We start from the raw sequence: 27558 nt of genomic DNA, 5'->3' as shown, positions 1-27558 counted from the left end.
ATGCATGCATTTTGTAGCATGTTAACAAATGACTCATTGAATCCTGAATCAAAACAAAAAGCATAATTAAAAATAGCATTGTTATGACAATACTAACAGTGATGCTGCAGCATTTTAACAACTGTCAGATAGTTAGACATACAGTACCAGTCAGTAATTTGGACACACCACTCTGCCTACAAAGGGACTGGGTCATATTACCTGGATACTTGAGCTAAACCCAGTAGAAATGTTTTTCAAGGAGTCTGACCAGAGAGTTAAAGAAAATCGGCTGAGTGCTCAGCATATATGAGACGGCTCCTTCAGGAGAGCTGGAAAAGCATTCCAGGAGGCCACCTCATTAAACTAGTATAAAGTAGAAAGCAGGATCAGTCAGTCCCTGGAGCAGCTGGGGTTAAGGGCCTTGCTCAAGGGCCCAATGGTGGGATCACTCGGCCAGCCCTGGGATTTGAACCGGCAACCTTCTGAGTTCCAACAGAATTGTCCCCCCCAACAAATTATTTTTTTTAAATAACTTTTCTGAGTAGTGCATAATTCCATGTGTATTACTTTATAGTTATGATGTCTTTATAAATATTATAAAATGTAAAGAATAGTACAAAGAAACAATTCTATAGGTAGGTGTGCCCAAAACTCCTGACTGACGCCGTAACACTTTCTTAGACTCACCACACTGGTTGAGGTGGTGATGAGACAAGAGAGATTTAGCCAGTGGATAGGGAATGATTAATAGGACAGATCTGAAAAGGGTCACGATGGGGAATTTAGCCATTGGGGTAACTGCCCCACACTTTGAGAGATGCTCAGGGATAATTTATGACCTTAGAGAATCAGGAACAAACAAGGAACATATTAACCATATGTTAAAATGCTGCAAGTGTATATTCAAACAATACTGAACTATAAAGAATATAAAACAATCTTTACTTTTTTTGTTTTAAAAAAAAACTATGCTTGCCACTTCTTTAAGAAAACCTACCTAACAGCGGCAATTTTTACAATCTGATTGTAACCCACCTGTTGCCATGCATTATTTTTCAGTGAAAAATGAGCCCAGACACAAAATAGCTGTTCTTAATAAAGTGGACAGAGTGTATATGGAAAACATTTACAATTTTTACAAATAACGCTGCTCTTGAAGTAGCAGGTAGTGTGTTACTTTTTCTCTCCGCTGACCAACGCTGCTTTTCAGCCTCATAAAAAGGAGATTTTTGAAACTCCCTCCAGGTCATCTCTGGCTGCATAGTCTTGAACAATGGAACAAACAGAACACAGGCATCAAAACGGGCCTGAACGTGGCCAAAACAAGATGAATAATAAAGAACTTGGATGAAAAATTCTGATCATGACATCCAGAATTATCCTCCATAATTGAAGGGAAAGAACCTTTAGCATCATGGACTCCAACAACTTGCAAACCTGAAAGCAAAGTGAAAAAACCACAAATGAACCACAAATAATATTGATTCCTTAATTTATACTGAATCCTGAAGAGTGACTGTTTGTGTGTGTGCATGCATATGAGATTCTCACTCATCGGGCCTTCGGTTTTGGAAGGGGACCAACAAAGCATCATCCTCTCCAATTCCTCATCTTCCTCTATTTCTATAAAACAAAATAGATATGAATAAAAGACATAATCAATGCACAGAACCACATATATGAAACTGTCAGCCAACCTGGAGGATTAGTAGAAGTGTCTGGAAGTGCTGGTCTTGAGGGAGCAGAAGCCTCCAGTGTCATCTGAAGATTGCTGTGCTTCAGCCTCAGGTACTGCTGTAGTCGGTACATTTTGCTGCCTGGTACGCATTGTTGTTTGAGGATAACAGCCTCATACCCATCATCCCTACTGTCCCAAATATCCTTCCAGGTCTTGCCAGCACGGACTCCAAACCCAACCAAATTCTCATCCTCACTTTTGACAGGTGGTAGTTGACAGGCGTAAAGAAACACAGAAGGGCATGGAATTATAAACAAGAATTCTGTGATCTGACACCTTTGCCATTTGGTAGCAAAGTAAGTGTAATAGCTTCTAACTGACTTGCTTTAACCTAAAACAAGGTTTGTTTGAACAACTTTAGTAGGTTTAATACTTAACGATTATGTGAGGAATTCTTTAATATCCAAGTTAACGGCAATGCAGCAAACAATATGCATAAAAAAGTTGTAGTTAAATATCAATGACTTACAGGAAAGTTACCGTCACAGTACCTTGCATATAGGAACGTGCAGAATTAGTATATGTATAATACACTATATATAAGGTTAGTTTATAAACGGTAATCCAGTTTATTCTGTCTCATCTGCCTAGACTCATTCTACTTGACCAGTGTATGCTCGTTTTACTGCAAATTACTCGTTTTCCATAAATGGACACTGTCTAGCTTAATAAATGTACTGCTTTACCGGGCCACTAATAAAAGATACTTTTGGATTCCTCACGATGAGTGGAATTCTTATAAACGGTACCCGCCTTAATTTCCAAAGTCAAACATGTTTTTATTTAAATTGTGCATTAAAAATTGAATATTAATTATTAAATATTTCAAAAGCAATGCTACCTATGGAGCGAGTGAATAACTACTTCAGCATTACACAGAGAGCTTCGCGAGGGGCTCCGTAATAAAACGTACAGCATCCAGTTCGATTTTGGAATGTGAAATACATCGGAATATTTAAGAAAATATAAGATTGCTGTTCAGTTTACCTTGGAAAGTCGTCCTTCCGTTCGACCGGGCGGTTTTTCTTTTAGGTGAATCACCAAATTTACTGAAATACTACTCACTCTCTGCTGCTCTTTTCCAAAATCCAGTTGTGTCGACTGTCGGTAGTGATAAGGGTAAAACGTCATTGGAGGCGTCGAAACAGCGACAAAACATCAACCAGCGGCCGAAAGAATATTACATCCGTACTGTTAAGCACTACCATTGAAAATGAATGGGAAAAGTTAAGGGAAGTTAAGCTAAACTATTCTCGCCGCCCGCGCGGGGTCTCAGACACCACGCACGACGTAACTGGCCTTCCGACGCAAGGGATATTCTGTTCTCCGAAGTAAGCCGTGGGTTCGAATCCCACTTCCGACAAAAGTTCTTCAATCACCACAGCAGCATTTGAGCAACTGATTGGCTTTAATTGCTTTGTTTTATTGTTGCGTTTCAGGCAAAACTACATAACACTTAAAGACACTTCGGGCATGCAAATGGAGAACGAAATTATAGTTATACCGAATCTCCTACACACAATACCAAGGTTACCAACTTTGCTCAGCTGACCGGAGTGAGACGTTCAATTCGCCACAAGTCTGCACACCCAGATAACACGCATATAAAACGTATGCAACAGTTGTGTTACCTTTTAAATAGTCTGTAGGTTTTGCAAACTACTCTAACGCCTTTGGTGTCGCTGATTTTACGTTTATACTAGTGTAAAATAGACTTGCCGTATGATTTCTTTGCGCCAGCCTGAGAGTCTGAAAACACCTCACACCAGATGCATGAGAGATGGAAACCTGGAATATTCAGTCGAATCAGATCAAATATGATGCTAAGTTAGTACTAAGTTAAAATATGTTCCGCACTTGTAACATGCACCCATGATTTGGAACAGTCAGCAGGGGGGGGGGGGAGGGATTATCTGCTCCCTGCATTTAAAAGTGCATAACAGAATTACATGACAGTGAGCGCAGGGGCAGGTAGACATTATTTCAACAAGCAGAAAACTATCAGAGGAAGCAGTTCATAATGAACATCATACAGAATACAGGAAGTCCCCAGAATAGAAGATCCATCCTAAGTCAGTCTTAAAGTCAAATTTATTGGTGTGAGAAGAGTAATACTACAGAACATTATAGTACAGTAATATTAAAAATAACTGCATACAGTACTGTACCTCAAGCCCACGAAAGAATAAAGCAGGGTGATGTTTTCATGAGCATCATAAAGTAATGCATATGTTTGATATTAAAAATAGTTTTAAACTAAATTAGTATGATAGGATCTATGGCCATCTGCTTTTAAATGTAAAATATCTTAGCTACATCAAGTCAGTCGAATATTCTTAACCAGCAGACTGTCTGTACATATGCAGATGGCTCCCTGCTGCCACCTGTAGGGCATCCACGGGCATATTTTCTTAAAAACCACCCAGCCAGTTTATAAAAGGAACTCAGTGGCAGACTGAACTGAAGATCACAGCAGTTCACTAAGCAATTACATGAACTTTCTTTAAGAATCTAAAAAAAGACATACTTTTGCAATGGTGTACAATGCAGATATTACCTAAATTGTTAATTTTGACCAACAATACACAAGGTTAAAGAAACAGCAGTAACAACCCCACGTATGAGTGTATAATATGGGCAAATAACGTCACAGGTTTTAAAGATTCTGCAGCAAATTGTGATTCAATTTAAAAGTACAATAAACAAAGTTTCATGATGGAAAAAAAACAAAGAAATAGCCATGGGTTTCTAAATACAATAACATTTTAATATTTAAAATTTGCACAAAAAAAAAACCCTAAAAAACTGTCCATTTCCTATGACATGTTTTTCCCCCAGTTACAACACTCCCAATGTTGTGTAAATTACTGTACATCATACTCTTCAAAGCAATATATGCACAAGTACCACACAACTAAATATACTGCAGAAATCAGGCATAAGAGAGACAACTTGTGGCAGTCAACGGCAGACATCAGGTGGGTCACATGACACTCAGTCATCAACAATGTCCAGAAGGCAGCTTAGCTTCAGCTCACATGCGAGCTCCTCCTCCCGGCTTGCAGAGATCAGCTGCTCCAGCTCCTGTAGACGCCTCGCCATAGAACTGGCAGCTCCCCTGGCCTGGTCACTGAGGACACTGCGCTCCTTCTGCTACAAAAATGGGCACAGAAACAGTCTCAACTGATGAGCACAGGGTACTTGGGGTCTTAAAATGTGAGCAACTGTGTAGCACAGGGTCAATACCAGGGCAAGTGCAGGTGGGGCAGCCATCTTTGGGGAGGGCACTACGATCTCCGGTACAGACAGTAACGAAGAAGGCAAGAAAAGTGGTGAGGAGGAAGAGGAAGGGCCCAGGGACTCGACGTCAAGCCAGGTACGCAGCTGGTCCTCGAACCTGCAGATCCAAGTCAAACAGGAAATGGCTCAATGTTTATGCCACAACTCACATGAGAGAGTACACGTGTGTAGCATGTCTGTTCTCTGTCAGACATGCTCTGTTCTTTCTCCTCCTCAATGCGAGCCAGGAGGTCCTGGGGGCTGGAGGCAGCATCCAAAACAGGGGCAACACCGGATCCGGACTCAGGGTCCTCAACCATGCTGTGAAACAGCTTCTGTTGAAGACGTGGCCTGGCCATTCGAGGATGAGGCCACATGCTCTGGTGACACCTGCAATGGCAGAGACTTTGGATAAGAAGCCAGTATTGTACACCACTCTTGGGGATATGAGCAAGACTGGAAGCTGATGGCTTTCCCTCTTCTTCCATTTAATAGTAAATAATATTCATTAAATCTGCAGGTCACTGTTAACAGTCTATCTGGAATGTGTTAGATTTACATGGCTGGCTGGCTCTTACCCTGCCTTCCCCTGCTGCTTGTCCCTGTGCGTCTGCTTTACGGCATCCACCCAGCAGGACGGCGGTATGAAGCCCTGCAGCCCATCGCTCAGGAAATACACCGGGATTTCTCCGTCGTCACTGATGACATCTGAAGATGGTGGGATAGGTTCACACCTGCATGGCATCCCCAGTAGGCCCCCCCAAACGTCAGACCCACCCCACCCCCCTCACCTTCACTCACGGGGCACCCAGGAGGGTTCCAGTCCAGGAGTTGGTGCTCTACACAGAGCATGACAATTTCGTCCCAGGGCACCTCCCAGAAAGTGGGCTCCTTGTCCGGCCCCCCACCTCGGCCCACACAGTCCTGACGCAGCCTCTCCAAAAGGTTCTCCAACTGGGACATAAGGAGTGGCTGGCTGTGGCGGGACCATGGGATTTGAGATACGTACTGGAAGATGGAGGCAACCAGCTGGCTCCAAGGAGCTGGGTGGGGGGAGCGGTGGCAGCAGCAGAAATTTAAGGAAACAGACTAAGAAGCAGCCACTTAGCAAGAAATCCGAATTCCGAATCTGAGGCATGGACATACCCCCCACGGCTGGCAGCGGCCAGTCGGGCAGCCGCAGGCTCAGGACTGCCCCCTGGAGCCACTCCAGGTGCTCAGCCGAGTTCCAGAGCAGATGTGGTAGGCAGTCACCACCCCCTGGCACCGAGAACTCTGCCACGGGCCAGGAGAGGCCAGCCAGACTCGGGGACGACACAAGGCCAGCCAAGAAAGCCAGGACAGTGTTGTAGAGGCCGATGACGGGTGCAGGGCCCTGGGAGGGCAGTCCCGCCATGTCACGGTCCCTCCGATCACGGTGAAGCCTACCAGCAAACTCGCGGCAGAGCCCGGCCTCCACAACCTGCACCAACGTCTGCGAGACGAGCCGGGCTGGTGCCGTGGAGCGGGCAGCGAGCCACCTGACGGCATGGCGGATCTGCGGGGATACGGGGGTGATAGTCAATGGGATGGTTCAATCTTACCGAGGCCAGCGACAACATGCACACTCACCTGCTCGGATCCTTGGGGTTCGTTCGTGGTCTCGGGGATATGGACGAACATGTACTCTGAAATCAAACCTTCCTCAATGAGTGTCTGAAGCATCAGGTCTTACAGGGAAAGGAAACCGACGGTCAGACAGGAGGAACAAACCAACTGTATTAGCTCTGCATTCGTAAACATAGCCTCAAGAGAAATGCTATAAGTAAAAGTAAGCGAATCCCACGCGACACCTGTTGTCATAGACACGGTTAGTGTCACACCTTCCTCTAGCCGTTCATCGCTGGCCCTGTGCCCAGCCTGCCCTGGGACCACCACCACCAGAGGAAGGGCCTGTGGCCAGGCATTAGCCTGCTGGATCTGCCGGAGCTGCAGCAGGGCGGATAACAGGAAGATGTCCCCGTCTTCCTCATCAGCCCCGGGACTGACTGCCGAGGGCAGCAGCATCAGCAGGGCGCCCATGCCCATCAGCCCCTTCCGCTTCTCCAATGCCAACTGGCCTTCCTCACTGAGGGGCCCGCGGGCCACCTGACCCACAGTGAGAAACATGGCCTCACTTCCTGCACTTGCACCCTTCGCAAACATCTGTGTTACCACAGGACCTGCTAATATCACATAGTGCCAGACTATGCTAGGCTATGTTAAGCTATGCTAGACTAACATTAATGACAGAACATGCAACACAGGGGCATGAAGCCTGTCGATATTCATCGGCAAGTTCCCCCCTATCTGCCACACCTTCACACACACGTGCACTGTGTGCATGCGCTCCCCCACGCTCCGCAGGCCGCTGCTGATGCTCAAGGTTTGCATGTGTCCGTTGGGGACCATCTCCCTGTGTTCTTGCTTCTCCGAGTTACCGAATTTGGACTCCAGCCATTCTGTCAAAATCCTGCATCAGAGATGGGAGGGGGGCACAAATGTAAGCTCCAGGACCTCTAAACCCAACTAACACCCAATCCCTCCCCGAACGACACCCAGTTCCCCCACTTACTGGTTAGCAACACTGGCATCTCTTTCATGATCACTTGGCAACAAGAGGGCTGCCTTCCAGAAGATTGTGTCAGATGGGTTCGAGACGCTTGCTGCCACCAGACTGAGCAGGTCCAGTGGCCCCCACACAGATTCGCTGAAGTGGATGGAGATGTAGATGAGCACATGGAGAGTGATGGATGGCTAACAGCTACTCTACAGTAGCACCATACCTCAGGAGCTGCTGGTAGAACAAGTGGACCTTCATCTGATGCTCGGTTTCCCTTCGCATCTTCGCCAACCTGCAGAAGGCAGCAGAGTGTCAGCATCGGTACACTTAACACTACAGCAAATCAATGGCCAGCAAAATAAACGGACAGGACGGAAGTCATTTTGGGAAGTACTGTCTAATTCAGCAGAGGTGCCCCGATCCAATATTCAAGATACCTAATCAGACGGATCGGACATCGACCACATGTGACCGATCCATGTTCAATAATTATTTAGTTATTGCCAGTCTATTTCTTCTTATACTGAGTGGTACAATCAAATCGCACAACAGCTTTCCCCCCTTTTTTATTTTTTGTGGCATTCAAGCTGAACGTTAACGCTTCCTCGGTTTTTTGACACTCAGTGTGTGTGAGTGCAGTGACTTCCCCTGCTATGACGTCATGTGCATGTCCTTTGTAGTGGAAGGATCAGGTGATGGTAGCAAATGCAACTTGCATGCTTGCGAAGCAAACTAACATGTCTAAAACCTGGAAGAATTTTATGCTTGAAACAACCAGTAGCACAGCGATTTGCGATCTTTGTAAAAACAAAGTAACATTCAGTGGAAAATCCCACTAATAGTGCACTCAATTAAGGCAATGCAAGTAATATGAAAAAAAGCGATGGATTTGGAAGCCAGCTTGGGCTGTTTTGCGCACTCGCTATAGCTTGATACACGAGGTGCTGCTATCACAGTGAAAAGTGACGCATGCCACTTGGGTGTACTTGTGAAGATATTCAAACAACTGCAAAATGTCTCAAAAATGCTCAATACAAGATGCACAAAAGAGGTGGAACAGTATCTTATGTATGTTTCTTGTGGGCTAATTAAAACTTCTTTTCCATTTGTATTTACTAGCTTGGAAAAAAAAAAAGAGCTTTGGTCCTGGATCATACTCATAATCAGCCAATACCTTATGTTCAGGTATCAAGATTATATTGGCACTGAAAAAGTGGGATCGGTGCACCTCTATTATGAATATTATGTCAGCATTATTATGCTGTGAGAGAGATGTACCTGGTGCAGGAAACAGAGAGGTCCCCAGCGTGCCCCAGGTTGACCACGCCCCGGGCCAGCCTGTCCAGGCAGGGTGAGGGGGGGGCACTGGGGGCCAAGGCCTGCAGCCTGAAGCGGGGGTCCACACAGCCAGGGGCAGCAGGAAAATCACGCATCTGTCGCTTCAGCTGCCTGCGCACGGCCACCACATCACGCCACCTGCAACACATGCACAGGGTGAAGCCCGGTTGTCGGCGAGCATGTGGGCAAAATATCTGGTCCCCTTACCACTGCCCCTTACCTTTTGATGAACCTGCGTATACTCAGAAGCTCTGCTTCCAGGACATCTTGGGCCAGCAGGGTGAGCTCACCACACAGCGTCTCCTCCAGCAGTACCTCACACACGTCTTGTGAGCTGCGAGCCACACATTCTGCCTGCTCTTCTTGGGCACGCCTGGCACGAAGGGGCATGCGTTCAGCCTATATACAGTTATCTGAACACTCTCTATGACCTCTGATCCCCCTTGGCTCACCAGTACCTGATCTCTGTTGAGGCAGTCTCCACGATGCAGTCGCGCAGCACCTCCTGTGTGATCTCGGCACACAGTGTCTTGCTGAGCCGGGCCAGGAGCTCCTCGTGTTCCTGCTTTCTCCTGACAGAGACAGGCCCATCAGATGACACATCCCCTCAAAATGCACCCACCCCTCCTCCCCAGCCCAGACAGGTGAGGCCTACCTGGCTTCCTCCATCCTGCGCTTCTCCTCAGCGATATGCTCCCTCTCTGCCTGGATCTCGGCAGCAGAAACCTCCCGCAGCATCTGCTCCACCACCTCACTCAGCACTGCCTCCACCTGGCCGTTGCACATGCTGCAACAACCCATCCACATCACCAAACTGGTGTTGGTTGAGTGTGACAACCCTCTAGAGGCCACTGCTCCCTATCTGGCTCACGCTCCTACCTGAGTGCAGCAGAGATGTACTCGGCTCCGGTGGCAGCCACGTCAGCCACCTCGGCCTGCACTACCTCCTCCAGCATGGCCTCTACCTCCGTGGCGATGTCCTGCAAGGGGGGGGGGGTTATTTGTCATTACTATGGCAATACCAACACACTGCTACTGGGTTGACACGCAGCAATGAGCAATCTATCACCTGCTCTGTGTAAACGGGCTCCGGTGGGGGAGGCGTAGGTGGGGCGACTGGTGGTGCCTCCGACGGAGATGCCCCAAGTGCTCCACTCTCCTCTCTACCAGGGAGGCCAGCTGACTCCGCTGGGTCGCTCGGCATCTTGGATCGGTGCTGGAGGGCCCGCGCATCCAGCTCAATGGGGGGCCTCTGAGGGGAGGCTGCTACAGCGTGGGCAGGAAAAATGACAAAATTACAATCAGAGGCCAGAAGGTGGACGAAGCGTAACAGTTAGCGGAAGGTGGAGTGCAGACGCACCAGCCCTGGGCACACTGCCTGCCTCCGCTGGCTGCCCATCCCCACGGTACTTGTTGCGGCTGTCAAAGCTGTTGACGGGTGTGTGTTGGGGTGGGTTGGGCAGTGGCGCGCCGTTGACCACTTGGCCCACCAGCACCTCCCGCTTCCTTGCGATGGCCACAGAGCGCTTTGGACGTGGCTGGATCTCAGGCTCCTGGTACGCTGTCCGGCTTAGCTCCACCATGCTAGGGGGAGGGCAGAGCTTCAATAAAATATACCACCCATCATAGATTAGCACCCCCATCAGAGATAAGCCACCCTGCCCCCAACACAAAAGGGACAACGAAGCACAGCCCAGCCTTACCCTGCATCGACCGCGAGCCCATACTGCAGCGCGAGGTCCGAAGCCTCGCCGGCATTCTGGAACATGAGCATCCGGACCAGGTCTTCGACCGGGAATGTGGTGGAACCACGGGAGCTGTAGGCCACATTCAGGGCCCGCAGAGCCTCACGGCGCACCTGTAGGGGGCACCAGAGCGGTCCAGGTAAGTGAGGTATTGGGGCTGATGAGGATGTAGGGAGCGGAGCAACGGCTCCCCCACCTGGTCGAAGTAGCGGTGCAAGATGCAACCAGCCAGATACGAGGCCACCTTGACCAGCTTGAAGAACCTCACGAAGTTGTTGCTGTTGACAGCGGCAAAGGCCTGGACGGCAAACTTCACCTCCGGAGAGTTTCGGAGCTCCGCCCGGAATTGCTGCACCTCCCTGCAGGTAGGGAGGGAATGAAATGTCAGCTGGAGAGGTGCCACGGTGACACGGGACACCGACTGCCGGCCAGCCACCCACCGGAGGATGTCTCCATCATTGAGCTTCAGGAGCACGCTGTACTGCCGAAACTCTGCCTCATGAGGGCAGTAGATGTTCTTGCTGGCCAGGTCCTGGTACATCTCCTTGAGGCTCTGCAGGCATTTGGTCAGGTTTTCATTGTTGATCTTAGCATCAAAGGACATCATGGGCTCCTGGCACAGGTGGTGTGCGCAGTGGATGTGGAAGCGGGCGCACTTTTCAATAAGGGACACCGTAAGCGGGTCGCACAGGTGCTGCTGAGTGATATCCTGCAGATGGCCCAGAAAAAGGATCAGGGCGAGGCCCGCAGGGCACAGGAATAATGAGACACGGACTAATGTTGCTCACCTTCCGGATACCTCGTGTGCGGTTCCACACAAAGTCATACCAGTCACGGTAGTTGTCCTCACCCTGGTCCATGACCTGGGTAACCAGGTAGTTCATGGTCATGTTCAGCACAGTAAGGGGCCGCAGTTCATGGGGGAGGGGCTCCTCCTGGTCAGCAGAGGACCTGCTGTACTCCTTAATGGCAGCAGTGTGGTCCACCTGCGTGGGGTGCAGAGGGTGATTTGCAGCCTGTGGTCTGTCAATTCATGGCGGGGAGGGGGAAGCATTAGGAAAGAGGGGCAGGGGTGGTGATACCTTCTCCGTGTTGGGGATGACCTCAAAAGAGCTCAGTTGGTTCCGGGTCTCCCTCATGTAACGCTCCTTCTCCGGACACATGTCAGGACACGTACCCACAAACACCTTGGACAGATCCAGGTCGGTCCTCTTGGGCCGAGCTGTGCCAGAGGAGACCGTGTCAGCTGGCGATTCACTTTGGGGTGGGAGGGGGGGGTGGCTCAGCAACGTGACCCTAGGGGGACCTACCCTGTCGCAGGATCTTGTCCCGCTGCTCTAGCAGACGATACTTCTCCTCTGCGGTTTCAGCTACCTGGCCAATCAGGTGGAAGAGGGGAGAGGGGAGGCTGCTGGCTAGATGTTCGGATTCGAGGCCGTCTGGGCTGGGCTCCATCTGCGGCTCACTCTCAAACTGCAGGGCCTTTGTCGCCAGGGGTTTCTTGGCTGGTGACCTGAGAGGGACAGACCAAAGGCTGAAGAGCTTCTAAAAGCTGGCAAAACCTGGGCTCCTTTGAACACCTGGCCAGTAGGGGGCATAGCAGCCAAAGAACTCAGTTTGACTTTAATGTCACGAATCCGAGCCTGAGGTAAAGAGTTTCATTACCAGATGACCTAACATAACTCAAGCTGCTTGGAAAAAAAACAAACAAAATGTATACATAATAAAAAACCAGAGTGATCCAGATTTTTTTTTTTTTTTTAAAGAACTTGCATTGGGTTTCAAAAAGGTGATTTTCTTCCCTAACTTAATTTAATAAAGACCCGGCCATCTTATTGTAAAATTGAGTTATTTACTCTTACGGTAAGAGAATGATTTAAAGACAAGATTACCCTCTGGATAGGGATGAGCTGGAGGACCAGCCGGAGGTGGATTTGGAGAGGGCTTTGCAGACAGGGGCTGACTCAAAGCCTCCTGCCTGGCTCTGAGGATCAGGGTCATCTGGAGGCCTTTGGCCCTTCTCTCCTGGACCTAAGAGACACACAGAACCAGTTCATCGAAACAGCTGACATGGGAATGAAAGGCTGCAACGAGTCACAAAGACCCCGCCCTGGCCTTGGCTCGATGCACAGATAGAGAGCACCGTAATAGTCACTCACTCTGCTTCTTCCTCTGCCAGAAGATGGTGAGCTCATGCCTGCGCAGCAGTTTGCCCTTCTTCTTGGCTTTGGCAGCAGAAGCCTGAAAGATACCAAAAGTCAGTGAGGAAAGCCCGGGAGATCATGGACGAGACCACAGCCTAATGAGTACAGCGACCAAGCCCCCCCCCCAAAGGTGTGCAAAGCCATTGCTCACATGGTCGTGGAAGTGCACTATGGCCAGGTTCTTCTGGGGCCTGCAGAAGATCCGCTGCACACGTCCGAACTGGCGGAAATGTTCCCCCAGGATGTCCTTGCTGTTAAGACTGGCTGGAATGTTCTTGCATTGGAGCACCATGGCTTCGGAGGGTGACATCCCCCCCAGGCTGCCTGTGCTGTCCAGGCGGCGGGCACGTCTCACTGTTGATGCTGCCTCAGTTTCGGGATCTGTGGCAAGTGTCACAGAGTTCAGTTTTTCAGACTATACTTGGCTTCGAACCCAATGTGCTTCTTCCTGGGAGTACTCACCCAACTCCTCCGCCCTCTCAAGGACCTCCCGGGTTGGGGCCTGTGACCTTGGCGGCGTTGAGGGTGAGTGGCTGGTGGTCGGTGCCATCGAACCCTGGTGCTCCGCCTCCCCCCAGTCTGGCTGTGGCTCCTCACTCCTCTTCGGCTCTCGCCGGGTCTGTAGGGCCGGTGTCTTCAGGATGCTGGTCAAGGCACTGCGAAAGATGCTGCTGACAGGCCCCCGGCCCCGGACCAGGGGCCTCTTGGGAGGGTGCCTGGGGGCGGAGTCAGCACCAACTTGGGGCTCCTCTGATAAATGCTCCACCATCTCCTCCTTCCGCTTGGTACCCTTAGCCGCTGCCTCCCCTGCATTCTCCCCCTCATCGCCCCCCCCCCCCACGGACCTCACCAGACACAACCCCAGCGTCAGTCTTTGGTTTTAGCGGACCAAAGCTGACAGCACCAAACAGTGGCCGGGGCTCATGGAGGCTAGAGGCAGAGTACCTGGAGACAGAGGCGGCCTGGGAGGTCCCCCCACCCAGGCCACTGCCAGCACCAACGGAGGGTGCTGCTGGTTTCGAGAAGCTGAACTCCTGGGTGGTGCTGGGATGTGCATCTTTGGTGGGGAGGATGCTGCTGGACACTGCGATGGGCTGTGAGAAGCTAAAACCTAATGCTCCAGAAAGGAACTCAGAGGCAGCAGGAGCAGGCCCACTGCTGTCCATACTGGTAGCGGTGGTGCTGGATGGGCTGGAACAAAGGCAGAGGTCTGGGGAAAAGCCGAGTTCTGGTTAAAGACAGAGCTCTGACCGACCCCGGCCGGCTGCCCGAAGGAGGGCGGCGGGCCGAACCTGGTGTCGCTCTGTACAAACGACGGGGTCTGACTCCCAGAACCGGGCATGCCGAAGGTCGGGGCCTGTCCAGACGCCGTCCCGCCAGGCTGCCCGAAAAGGGATCCGGTCTGGCCGAAGGCAGACGATGTACTGAAGAGCGAGGTCTGGCCGGTGCCCTGGCCGAGGGCAGGCGGCTGCACGAAAGGGGCGTTCTGCTGGCCGAAGGAAAAGAGCCCCGAGGTCGGGGCGCGCGGAGACTGAAACGCTCCGCCTTGTGTTCTGCCGAAAAGCCCAGACGGATTCATTGTGTAAAAAGCCCAAAAATACGGCCTTCAAAAGTCGAAACAGAGTTCTTACAGCGCGGTAGATTTCGGCGTCCTTCGGCCTGGGAGATTATATCCGCGCCTGTGTCACATCTGCGGAAATATACAAACTGGCAGCTCCCCTGGCCTGGTCACTGCGGACACTGCGCTCCTTCTGCTACAAAAATGGGCACAGAAACAGTCTCAACTGATGAGCACAGGGTACTTGGGGTCTTAAAATGTGAGCAACTGTGTAGGCACAGGGTCAATACCAGGGCAAGTGCAGGTGGGGCAGCCATCTTTGGGGAGGGCACTACGATCTCCGGTACAGACAGTAACGAAGAAGGCAAGAAAAGTGGTGAGGAGGAAGAGGAAGGGCCCAGGGACTCGACGTCAAGCCAGGTACGCAGCTGGTCCTCGAACCTGCAGATCCAAGTCAAACAGGAAATGGCTCAATGTTTATGCCACAACTCACATGAGAGAGTACACGTGTGTAGCATGTCTGTTCTCTGTCAGACCTGCGGCTCTGTTCTTTCTCCTCCTCAATGCGAGCCAGGAGGTCCTGGGGGCTGGAGGCAGCATCCAAAACAGGGGCAACACCGGATCCGGACTCAGGGTCCTCAACCATGCTGTGAAACAGCTTCTGTTGAAGACGTGGCCTGGCCAGTCGAGGATGAGGCCACATGCTCTGGTGACACCTGCAATGGCAGAGACTTTGGATAAGAAGCCAGTATTGTACACCACTCTTGGGGATATGAGCAAGACTGGAAGCTGATGGCTTTCCCTCTTCTTCCATTTAATAGTAAATAATATTCATTAAATCTGCAGGTCACTGTTAACAGTCTATCTGGAATGTGTTAGATTTACATGGCTGGCTGGCTCTTACCCTGCCTTCCCCTGCTGCTTGTCCCTGTGCGTCTGCTTTACGGCATCCACCCAGCAGGACGGCGGTATGAAGCCCTGCAGCCCATCGCTCAGGAAATACACCGAGATTTCTCCGTCGTCACTGATGACATCTGAAGATGGTGGGATAGGTTCACACCTGCATGGCATCCCCAGTAGGCCCCCCCAAACGTCAGACCCACCCCACCCCCCTCACCTTCACTCACGGGGCACCCAGGAGGGTTCCAGTCCCGGAGTTGGTGCTCTACACAGAGCATGACAATTTCGTCCCAGGGCACCTCCCAGAAAGTGGGCTCCTTGTCCGGCCCCCCACCTCGGCCCACACAGTCCTGACGCAGCCTCTCCAAAAGGTTCTCCAACTGGGACATAAGGAGTGGCTGGCTGTGGCGGGACCATGGGATTTGAGATACGTACTGGAAGATGGAGGCAACCAGCTGGCTCCAAGGAGCTGGGTGGGGGGAGCGGTGGCAGCAGCAGAAATTTAAGGAAACAGACTAAGAAGCAGCCACTTAGCAAGAAGTCCGAATTCCGAATCTGAGGCATGGACATACCCCCCACGGCTGGCAGCGGCCAGTCGGGCAGCCGCAGGCTCAGGACTGCCCCCTGGAGCCACTCCAGGTGCTCAGCCGAGTTCCAGAGCAGATGTGGTAGGCAGTCACCACCCCCTAGCACCGAGAACTCTGCCACGGGCCAGGAGAGGCCAGCCAGACTCGGGGACGACACAAGGCCAGCCAAGAAAGCCAGGACAGTGTTGTAGAGGCCGATGACGGGTGCAGGGCCCTGGGAGGGCAGTCCCGCCATGTCACGGTCCCTCCGATCACGGTGAAGCCTACCAGCAAACTCGCGGCAGAGCCCGGCCTCCACAACCTGCACCAACGTCTGCGAGACGAGCCGGGCTGGTGCCGTGGAGCGGGCAGCGAGCCACCTGACGGCATGGCGGATCTGCGGGGAGACGGGGGTGATGGTCAATGGGATGGTTCAATCTTACCGAGGCCAGCGACAACATGCACACTCACCTGCTCGGATCCTTGGGGTTCGTTCGTGGTCTCGGGGATATGGACGAACATGTACTCTGAAATCAAACCTTCCTCAATGAGTGTCTGAAGCATCAGGTCTTACAGGGAAAGGAAACCGATGGTCAGACAGGAGGAACAAACCAACTGTATTAGCTCTGCATACGTAAACATAGCCTCAAGAGAAATGCTATAAGTAAAGTAAGCGAATCCCACGCGACACCTGTTGTCATAGACACGGTTAGTGTCACACCTTCCTCTAGCCGTTCATCGCTGGCCCTGTGCCCAGCCTGCCCTGGGACCACCACCACCAGAGGAAGGGCCTGTGGCCAGGCATTAGCCTGCTGGATCTGCCGGAGCTGCAGCAGGGCGGATAACAGGAAGATGTCCCCGTCTTCCTCATCAGCCCCGGGACTGACTGCCGAGGGCAGCAGCATCAGCAGGGCGCCCATGCCCATCAGCCCCTTCCGCTTCTCCAATGCCAACTGGCCTTCCTCGCTGAGGGGCCCGCGGGCCACCTGACCCACAGTGAGAAACATGGCCTCACTTCCTGCACTTGCACCCTTCGCAAACATCTGTGTTACCACAGGACCTGCTAATATCACATAGTGCCAGACTATGCTAGGCTATGTTAAGCTATGCTAGACTAACATTAATGACAGAACATGCAACACAGGGGCATGAAGCCTGTCGATATTCATCGGCAAGTTCCCCCCTATCTGCCACACCTTCACACACACGTGCACTGTGTGCATGCGCTCCCCCACGCTCCGCAGGCCGCTGCTGATGCTCAAGGTTTGCATGTGTCCGTTGGGGACCATCTCCCTGTGTTCTTGCTTCTCCGAGTTACCGAATTTGGACTCCAGCCATTCTGTCAAAATCCTGCATCAGAGATGGGAGGGGGGCACAAATGTAAGCTCCAGGACCTCTAAACCCAACTAACACCCAATCCCTCCCCGAACGACACCCAGTTCCCCCACTTACTGGTTAGCAACACTGGCATCTCTTTCATGATCACTTGGCAACAAGAGGGCTGCCTTCCAGAAGATTGTGTCAGATGGGTTCGAGACACTTGCTGCCACCAGACTGAGCAGGTCCAGTGGCCCCCACACAGATTCGCTGAAGTGGATGGAGATGTAGATGAGCACATGGAGAGTGATGGATGGCTAACAGCTACTCTACAGTAGCACCATACCTCAGGAGCTGCTGGTAGAACAAGTGGACCTTCATCTGATGCTCGGTTTCCCTTCGCATCTTCGCCAACCTGCAGAAGGCAGCAGCACTGGTTGTCGCGTTGAATACAGCCGTCTATGGGAGCGAATGCGTCAACAGATCCGCCATCTTGGGACGGGGTAGAGCTCCTTTTAAATGAATGAACGTCTATCAGGGACAAGCTGGCATTCAGAAATAAAGAACCATAAATGGGCAAATTTGAGAAGCGATTTTTATTGTCTTGGTTCATTATAAATGTCAGACATGTATTTACGACCGAGCCACGAGTAAATCGACAGAGAAGCGGGTTTTCTTAACACAGCCTACTTTTATGTTCAAAATGTAATGCACATATAGGTATTTTTTCATTCTTCCATTCGAAATAAACATACACTACTCTCCTACTACATGCAGAACAATGCAAATACAAAACACAACAAAAAAAGGCCAGCAATGTTAGCTGAAAGACCCTGGTAATCTCCATGATAAGCCCCATTGCGTTACCACTCATGCATTTATGCAGGCCGGCCCGTGGCATTGGCAATATAGGCAAATGCTAAGGGCGCCATTCATCCAGGGGGTGCCACAAACGGAGGAAGAAAAAAGTGTAACATTCCACTATTCTTAAAGCTAGTTGGTATTAATGCGTCTTAATATGAAAAGAACAAGCCCACATGAATTTACCTGCTTAGCAAAGCCTATTAAGTAATAATAATAATAATGATGATGATGATGATGATGATACGTAACTTTCCTATGAGCCGCCCCCCCTTGTAACCTCCCTCAATAACGAACACAAGTTGATCTCTGATCACGGGCATTTATTGACATATCTATCCGGTCGAGCATGCCGTGAGAACTAGATAAAATAAAGCACATACATCAAAAAATGAATCAGTAAAAACACAGGCATTTTCCTAAAAATAACCAAACACAAACCTAAATAGGCTACAGCTTGCTCACGCCATTAACTTATGACTGCAGCTCATACAATAACTCCAATATCCATGAATATTGACGTTATAACTTAAAACACTTTCTCAGCCGCATAACAAATGCTGCACTTATAACTGAGCAAAACGAAAATGTTACCAGCAAAACTGACCAGACCTAAACCCAAACGCAACATTAGTTCCGCTATAGTTTCCCTACGCCTGGGGGGGGGGGGGGGCACCGGCGCTGATGCTCGCCTAGGGCGCCTCATCAGCTAGGACCGTTACTGCATTTAAGCATTTAGCAGACGCCTTTATCCAAAGCAACGGGCATTTGTATAGACTTGTAGAGAACTATAGTCAATGAACTGTACACAATACATTTTCCAGACAAGGAAAATACTTTATTATTTTTTTTACATTTACGGTAATATGAAAGATGAACATCCAGTTACCTCCTTTTTGGAAAAATAACTATAGACAGGGCAGGTCTATACACACAGGCATCTTGTATATATTTGTCAAGAACTATAGCCAATGAACTGCAATATATACTGGTGTCAGTACAGAAGCTGTGTCTTTCCTGTGACGTGGGGGTGGGAAGACAGAGGCTCTGTGTCTAGTATTTAGTATCCTTATAACAGTACTATTTTACACAGTTTCTTCCTCAAACTGCTGGTCTGTAGTTGGAGAGTATGTACTTTTGCCACATGGTCTTCTCTCAACTTGTGAAAGCAAGACAAGTGAAATTAAATTGAAGCGATGGTTGCCAATGCCATCTTGAGTTTCAGCAATGTGATCACAAAGATTAAATATATCCTGAAAACCTACATCTGCTTTCACAACCCTGTTCAACAGAGACTGGATGTTGGAGGCTTGTCTGATGCACTGCTCAGCTGAGCCAATCGCCTTTAATTAATTTAATTAATTAAATTAAACTTAAGTTGCTTCAAAATATTGTTTTAGTTTTGTAATTGATGCAATTTAAGTTTTAACAATAGCAGTCAGTGGTCAGAGACTTTTGCACAGTGTCAGTAAAGTAGAACAAGTTTATCCACAATTTCTACAGATTCAAATGAAATAATAAATTGATCATAACTTACAACTTGGAAGCCATTCTTGAGAAGTTGTTCAACAAAAGATGAAATCTTCAACAGAATCTGGAGCTCTTGTCTCGCTGGAAGCAGAGGTAGAGTGACTTTACATGTGCAGGTCTCCTCTCCTTTGGCACCTTACAGGGTCCTCGTCACCCAGTTTAATTTGCGGTTTAGAAGCATTTTTTTTAAACATGTTGGGATTCAGTTGCAGCGCGCTGACTTTGTGTGTTTCGGGGCATATCTCAGGACGGCAGGATACCAAAATGGCGAAAAAAAAAAAAAGTTTACGTCATCAAAATGGCGCCCGTGATTCTCTTTGGGTCCTAATGACCCAGTATTCAAATTTAATGGGATTAGGAGCGGAGCCTGCATTCAACTACCATGAAAAAAAAAACAACTAAATACTAATCAGATATGAAACCAAAGCGCTATGGCAATGCAGAAGGGATGGGGCTAAAGGTATGAAAGAATGATAGCTAGTAATAAACAGCTAAACTTGTAATAAAAAGCAGGCTCCGAAAAGACAGCCCACTGTGAATACGCTCAGAGTCCTAAGGACCTAGGATTCAACTTACCTAGTATTTCGCCGAGCTGGGCCTCTCCAAACGCTAGCACCGTGCAAAACCCTTGCAGCACCGTGGAAGACTCTCTCACTCCAGCGGGGGCGGGTCCGTAAAGAGATCGGCTGCCGCTTTCGCCGAGCTGGGCCTTTCCAAACGCTCTCACCGTGCAAAAGCAATGTAGCACCGGAAAAGACGCATTCACTCCCGCGGGGGGGTCCTCTGGGCTCGACTGCTGCTTTCCCTGAGCTTCCCCAAACGCTGTGCCAAAAGCCTTGCAGCTTCTGAGCAGAAGCGTCCACTCCTGAACTGGGGGGAACAACGGGGGAGGGGGTTTCGGCGCTCATGCAGGAATATTTTGCGACTTTGCTTTTCATCTGGGATTTAGCTCTTTACATAGAAGGTAAACATTGTGCTCTGAAATATCCAGAATGTTGCAAAATAGCAGCAAAATGTTTTTGTTTTGAAATGGGCTGGGGTGTTTGTATCCATTTAGTTTCGTTCTTTGCATTCCCCGTACACGTGATAGCTTTATGGCAGTAATTACTCTGGGCGCCTGCCTGTCTGGGTGGTCGGCTTCTTTTATCTTTTGTCAGTGACCAAATGGTGAGCTAGCAAGAGGTACTAAAAATAGCTTTACAGCAGGGAAGGACCAGGCACAGTTACTGAGCAGAAAACGGTCAAACGGTGGCAAAAAGCAACCAAATATATAATGGCATGCCCTTTTTATTTTCTTTTAATAAATTGTTTTTTAGAAGTCAGCATATTTTATACAACAAATTATGCATTTTGCATGACAAATTGCAGTTCAGAGTGTTTTCGAGGCTTTGGAATAAACAATTACCCAAATGTCGGGAAAGCCCATTGAAATGAATGGGAAGCGAGAGGCATAAAGCACTTTGAGGGGCTTGCGCAGTTACTTGGAGCGTTATAAAAGCAAACCATTTGAATATGTTTGCTCTAAAGAGATCCAAATTCATAAAAAAGTACAAGTCATTACATTTAATTTTTTTTTACATTGATTTAACAATAAATATTGTAATTGCCGCTAAGTGTCGCACTTACTTTGACCGGCTTTCCACGGTCTATGTCGACATCTAGTGGTAAAAAAAAAGCATTACATTACACATAAGGGATGACTTTTTGCAGTAAAGACGACATTTTTTGTATTCGCAAATTTAAAAAAAATATATTAATAAAACTATTAAAATTGGGTCACGAGGACGCGCAGCAGAATCATAGGATGGTGAAATTTGAGGAGCCAAAGTGCATACCATTCTGACCGCGTCCCCCACCTCCGCCCCCCGTAGCCCCGCCCTTCAGTGTCACTGTGAGGGACACCTTGAAATTCAAATGTGAAAGAAAGTAACTTTTAAAAATGATAAGAACTGAATTTATATTTCTAAATAAAGTGATAAATCGATAGTGCAGTTGTAAAACTTCTGCACGACTTCGCCACCACATCACATTTCCATCCATCCATCCATTTTCCAAACCGCTTATCCTATTGGGTCGCGGGGGGTCCGGATGCTAAGTTATGTTGCTGCTCATATACATTTGATTTATGTCTGTCTTTGCCATTTAAAGACCATGTTGTGACTCGGGCAACTTTAATATAAACTACTGGAGCTGAAATATTCTCAGTTTTACAATCCCTTGATTAATATGGAAGATCGTAATTTAATATAAACAGAATGGTAATAATGAAAGTTTGCTTTCTTGTCACAGTAATCTACCGCAACGCACCGCATACCATCGGAAGGCTACTGCGATTCTGAGCAACATTGGCAATATGATCCATTTTTTTCGCCGCTATTACCCTGAAATTTCTGACTGAAATCGCTACCCCGCTCTAACGCACACTAGGACTCACCCACTCTTCGCAGCGAGCCAGCCTTAACTGGAAACTGCCCCATGGCCGAGTGGTCTCATTCGCCCGACTCAACGTAAACAGCCTTCCGAAATAAGGTGTATTCTGTTCTCCGAAGTAAGGCGTGGGTTCGAATCCAACTTCCGACAAAAGTTCTTCAATCACTACAGCAGCAACTGGTTAGCTCTAATTGCTTTCTTTTATTTTTGCGTTTCAGGCAAAACTACATAACACTTAAAGACACTTCCGGCATGTAAATGGAGAACGAAATTATAGTTATACCGAATCTCCTACACACAATACCAAGGTTACCAACTTTGCTCAGCTGACCGGAGTCAGACGTTCAATTCGCCATAACCCGGAACTTCATCAGAAGTAGTTAGAAAATGGATGGATGGATGGATGGATGGACGGACGGACAGATCAATAAAAGTACAGGACATCCATTTTACAAAGAACCGTCAACACTAAATGTGTGCACTGGTCATGCTCCTGGAAATTAAACTTCTTTTCTGAAAAGCAGCATGTTCATAAATTAGCTGCTGTTATACCTTGGGGAAACAAATGCAGATGAAACTGTAAAACAAACTGCAGTGGCAAAACAGTTCTGGCTGCCCGCCAGCCCTTCTGCCTGTGCTGCCCTGCCTGCCTACCCTCCTGCCCATGACATCCTGTCGGCGACATGCCACAAAGCAACCCTTCTTTGCCACAGGAAATGTCTGGTGCAATTTCTTTTTTAATTGTACATGTCAATTGCATAATACCTTAAACTAATTCTTTATTATTTCTATCATCATCATCATCATCATCATCATCATTATCATCCTGATAAGTATTTCATTAGTATTCCACGGTATTTTGATTTTTCAGGAATCATTGTGTGTACTGTATACTTTTAAATTAGTTTGCACTATATGTAGTGTCTCTGCACCTGTGCCTTACGTACTTGCTGCAGCTTGCACAACAACTTCTCTCAGGCATCAGTATAGTTTATCTAATGCAATATTTGTTGTTTGTTTATTAAGTGGTTTTAGGTATTTTGTGTGTTCCACGTAATTTAGTGTAATTAGTCCTAATTGACTCAGGTTTAGTTTGATATTTCCTTCTGTTTGTTCCTCTGCATCATGCTACTGTCATAACATGTCAATGTCTTACCTAACTTTTGTGCATTATGTTTTGGAGAGAAAAAAATCATGACTTTTTTTTTAGATTCATCCACTGATTCTATCACCTCTGACACATCCCCCCTCAATATTTGTTTGTTTGTTTGTTTATGTATTTGCTTGGGGGGTGGAATTAACAAACAGAAATAACTGAATGAATCAGGGTAGTGAAAAACATTTATAAACTTATAATTTTGGTATTGGTATGATCCTGTTCTGGTTAGTTAGCCGAGGGAGTAAATCATCAGGAGTTTCATCTCTCAAACTCCTACTACACTCACTCAGCATCACAGTATGGACTCCCCAATGCAACTGATCTGCACGTACTCTGGGAGGAAACCTGGTTCGGGAACAGCACCATGCAGGACAGACGAGCTCTACAGAGGGTTGTGCGATCAGCTGAGCGCACCATCTGCACCGAGCTCCCTGACCTGCACTCAATCTACAGCAGGCGGTGCTGGACCAAGGCCAAGAAGATCGTGAAGGACCTCAGCCATCCCAATAATGGACTGTTCATTTCATTAGAATCTGTAGAAATTGTGGATAAACTTGTTCTACTTTACTGACACTGTGCAAAAGTCTCTGACCACTGACTGCTATTGTTAAAACTTAAATTGCATCCATTACAAAACTAAAACAATATTTTGAAGCAACTTAAGTTTAATTTAATTAATTAAATTTTATTTTAATATAAATGTAAGTAATTAGTCAACATGTTTCAATAGCTATGATTATGTACATTACAAACCTAAAATAATATTTTGAAGCAGCTTAAGTTTAATTTAATTAATTAAATTTTATTTTAATATAAATGTAAGTAATTAGTTAACATGTTTCAATAGCTGTGATTATGTACTTTACTCAGTCTAGGAGCCATCAGGATATGCAAATGTTATTTATCCAAACCACTGTGAAACGAACAGTGTTGATGATGACTGGACTGTTTCTTTATTCAACTAAAAGTAATGAATCAAATCTAATCTTTATTTATGACTTTTTTTTATTTAATTTTATCCCCAGTGCTTCGAGCAGGCATTTCCTGCTCTGCCCCGTGTGCAAGAAGACACAGCCAAGCCTCTCAGTGCATCTGGCTAGGGTGTGCATGAAGAGGTCTTCGAAAGAGGCCATCCAGGAAGTGATGGAGAAGGAAAAGCAGAATTCCCTTGAACTTCTGCAGTGGGGCAGGGTCTTCAGCTACAGGCTGAACTTCAGCTACATTATGCCTGTCAAAGTGTGTCAGCTTAGCCATTTCAGAACCTCTGCTAAAATCATCCTAGTATTTGTAACGACCATCCAGTGCAGCCATGTATTTTTTGACTTGGCCACTAGCACACCTCATACAGTACAGCTAGTCAATCTGTCACTGACTTTTTAAACCAGTATAATTAATTATTTAATTGAGCTGTTGGTGAAATTTAACAAAATCATGGAACGGCTGAGGTGCCCCTGGGGAGAAGTTTGGGAACTGAAGCGGTGTTCATCTAGCCATCCAACTAGATATCAGTAACGCTTTAGAAAACAGAAGAAGTTATTACTAGTTTTTATTGTGTTACTCTTAATTTGCACATGTTCTAATGTTAAATTGTGTCATTTATTCTAAGTCAAAGTACACTTGCTACCCAGATAAACAGCTTTAAACATTTCTTTGGACTGCCTAAGACTTTCACACAGTACTGTATGTCTTAGAACATAAGAAATTTACAAATTAGAGGAGGCCTTTCGGCCCATCAAACTCATTTGGGAAGAACTTAACTAATAGCTCAGAGTTGTTAAAATCTTATCTAGCTCTGATTTAATCATCTCTCCCAATATAATATTGGGATAATTTATTCTCTTCAGAGGCCTCCATAGAATAGTGCATCCATCCCCTCACTTATGTTCAGACAGTCAGAATAACAACAGCATCATCAATTTCACAGCTAGATTTAAAAATTGCTTTAACATAGAGTGATTACAGAAAAAAAAGTAAACAAATATTAACAAGATTATTAAAACGTAATAGACATATTCGTCATTCAGACATATTGCGCTTTTTTAAGAGCAGAAGGGATACATTAAATCACGATTATATTTTGTCCATAATATATATATATATATATATATATTTACATATATATATATATGGTGGTGCAGTGGTTAACACTGTTGCCTCACACCTCTGGGACCCAGGTTCGAGTCTCTGCCTGGATTACATGTGTGTGGAGTTTGCATGTTCTCCCCGTGTCCTCGTGGGGTTTCCTCCGGGTACTCCGGTGTACCCCCACAATCAAAAACATGCTGAGGCTAATTGGAGTTACTAAATTGCCCATAGGTGTGCATGTGAGAGTGAATGGTATGTGAGTGTGACCTGCGATGGGCTGGCCCCCCATCCTAGGTTGTTCCCTGCCTCGTGCCCATTGGGAACTGGGATAGGCTCAGGAACCCCCGCGACCCAGTAGGATAAGCAGTTTGGAAAATGGATGGATGGATGGATGGATATATATATATATTTATAATTTTACATCATTATAAATGAGAACTATAAGTGATTGCTAATTACTGTTAACTAATGTCCTGTAATCAGTGGAGGCACACGGACACTTTGGCCAGTTATCCTATTTCTTCAGCGCCAGCCCAACACCCAGCACCACAGACAGTGACCTGTGTTACTGTGACATCTGGTTCCTTCATTGGCTCTATTTATTTTTCTAGAAATAACTAATTGGCTCTTCCAGACTATATGAAGAGAATATTTTATTTTTATTTAGACTAAGAAACTACAGAAAATCAGCTCTGCATGTGATCTCCCCTTTACTGCTCAAGGAGGGCACACGCACATCAACAAATATCAATGCAACAATTACAGATGAACAATTTCTCACAGCTTCAGAAGAAGTCAGAGTTCTGTGTAATTCAGAAATTGTCTAAGACCTCTGCTAGAACATTTTCTGCACTTCAAAATAAATGACACCTGGGTCCATTAAAAGAAGGTGATGCTGCCTGAACCACCAGCCAAGGCTGGGAGGAAAGGGAGGAACACTAGTAAAATGAAGGAAGAAAAGCAGCCCACCCTATCTCATGGTCACGGATACAAAAGTCAGGGAGTGTTATGAAGAAGACACCACACTTAAGACCATGGTTTTATGCAGTGAATTACACCAGAGAGAACCTTTGCATTTTAACTATGTTACGTAACATTCCTCAGCCTTCATTTTTTTCCACAGAATGCAGGACATAATTTACGGTGCCAAACAAAACAGCGGAACTGCATTGTAGCCAATTATTTGTTTCAGTAGTTTTAAGATAAATAGAACATAAAATGGTTGTTTTACTTAGGTAAAAATCCAGTTGAAACAGACTTTATTTTAAAAAAGTTACATTGGCTTTAAGTGATGGCACATGTTGCTTGTGTTAATACTGCTTTGATTTTGAGGATGAAGTCTGAAGTGTAGGTGACATGCAGAAGCATGCAATTTGACGTTTGGGGATTGTAGTTTTTAATGGGACAATTTGAATAAGGAATACTGGTGATATGCTTTTTAAGGGGACAGCACACGAAAATTATAATACAGAGTATTAAAAGAACCGCTCTTTAAAGGAACTGAATTATCTTAGTGTATTTTACATCACAAGCACTCTCGGTCCGTTGGGGAGTCCGTCCCACTGTACTTGGAGAATGCTGCCATGCATTAATCATAAATTTCATTCAGTTGTGCGACAGAAGTTCCCTTCTAATGTTTTCTTCAACATAACAAAGTCCCACGGTAACAAAAGCGCTGAGGCCAGGATCGTTAATTGCAATGTGGGGAATGCAGACCAGCTGGGGTGGGGGATCGTGCTCAGTCACGGTAAAAGGCAAACGGGTAAATTGTGAATACGCTCTTAATCTAACTACAGCTTCTTGAATTGTGGGAGGCGTGTGTAACATAACGTTGTTCCACATACCAATATCACTACGTATCGGTATCGCAAAACAAAGTTTTAAATGTTAAGATTCTGTCATTCTGAAAATCAGAGTATTTAAGACATTATGTTACATAGCGATTTGTGGAGATAAATGCCCTCGGACAGTAGCGTTCATTTCATATTAAGTCTCTTTAAGTCATTGTTTTATGTTATGCAGGATGAATGTGCGAATTTTAATTAATCATCCTTTAAGGGTTATATGCTTACGGTGTTGTATACTATTCTCGGTGAACAAGTTAACTTGTAAAAGTCTGTTCCTCTAATTATAGAATAATATATAGAATAATTATACAAGAGCTATAATTATTATGATGTTATTATTTAATTGTGTGGGCCGTGTTGCTTGATTACATTTGACTCTTCGGCACGTGGGACGCTGCCGGTTTGAAAGACGCAGCTTCACTTGTTTTCTGCACCAAG

At 47.1% G+C, this 27558-nt stretch overlaps 2 protein-coding genes across 2 annotated transcripts in view; both read right to left on the bottom strand.

The window, feature by feature from the left end:
• Positions 1–13695, bottom strand: part of LOC125712079 (germinal-center associated nuclear protein-like) — a 75787-nt gene extending 62092 nt beyond the window's left edge. Inside the window, exons 1-26 of the mRNA XM_048981716.1 lie at positions 13330–13695; positions 13019–13248; positions 12823–12904; positions 12556–12694; positions 11974–12176; positions 11746–11885; positions 11452–11649; positions 11104–11372; positions 10860–11022; positions 10622–10776; positions 10279–10502; positions 9988–10184; positions 9798–9898; positions 9574–9705; positions 9377–9490; positions 9139–9291; positions 8859–9056; positions 7804–7872; positions 7593–7727; positions 7337–7490; positions 6862–7126; positions 6611–6708; positions 6146–6536; positions 5791–6042; positions 5578–5707; positions 5221–5389 (exon numbers count right to left, since the gene is read on the bottom strand). Of these exons, the coding sequence (XP_048837673.1) occupies positions 5221–5389; positions 5578–5707; positions 5791–6042; positions 6146–6536; positions 6611–6708; positions 6862–7126; positions 7337–7490; positions 7593–7727; positions 7804–7872; positions 8859–9056; positions 9139–9291; positions 9377–9490; positions 9574–9705; positions 9798–9898; positions 9988–10184; positions 10279–10502; positions 10622–10776; positions 10860–11022; positions 11104–11372; positions 11452–11649; positions 11746–11885; positions 11974–12176; positions 12556–12694; positions 12823–12904; positions 13019–13248; positions 13330–13636 (4668 nt within the window). The 5' untranslated portion in view covers positions 13637–13695. The remainder of the gene's footprint in view (positions 1–5220; positions 5390–5577; positions 5708–5790; positions 6043–6145; positions 6537–6610; positions 6709–6861; positions 7127–7336; positions 7491–7592; positions 7728–7803; positions 7873–8858; positions 9057–9138; positions 9292–9376; positions 9491–9573; positions 9706–9797; positions 9899–9987; positions 10185–10278; positions 10503–10621; positions 10777–10859; positions 11023–11103; positions 11373–11451; positions 11650–11745; positions 11886–11973; positions 12177–12555; positions 12695–12822; positions 12905–13018; positions 13249–13329) is intronic.
• Positions 13696–13705: 10 nt separating this feature from the next.
• LOC125711736 (germinal-center associated nuclear protein-like) lies at positions 13706–17620 on the bottom strand. The gene is made up of 11 exons (XM_048980969.1): positions 17555–17620; positions 17344–17478; positions 17088–17241; positions 16613–16877; positions 16363–16460; positions 15898–16288; positions 15543–15794; positions 15330–15459; positions 14962–15141; positions 14716–14866; positions 13706–14621 (listed from the first exon to the last, which is right to left on the bottom strand). Exons 1-11 carry the CDS (start codon positions 17611–17613, stop codon positions 14535–14537), a joined length of 1902 nt encoding a protein of 633 aa, XP_048836926.1. The 5' UTR covers positions 17614–17620; the 3' UTR covers positions 13706–14534.
• Positions 17621–27558: the final 9938 nt, after the last annotated feature.

This window comes from Brienomyrus brachyistius, chromosome 17 (genome assembly GCF_023856365.1).
Source record: "Brienomyrus brachyistius isolate T26 chromosome 17, BBRACH_0.4, whole genome shotgun sequence".
NCBI classification, from domain to species: Eukaryota; Metazoa; Chordata; class Actinopteri; order Osteoglossiformes; family Mormyridae; genus Brienomyrus; species Brienomyrus brachyistius.
Note: the sequence above shows the minus strand (reverse complement) of the source record. Positions and strands in the feature narration are given on the sequence as shown.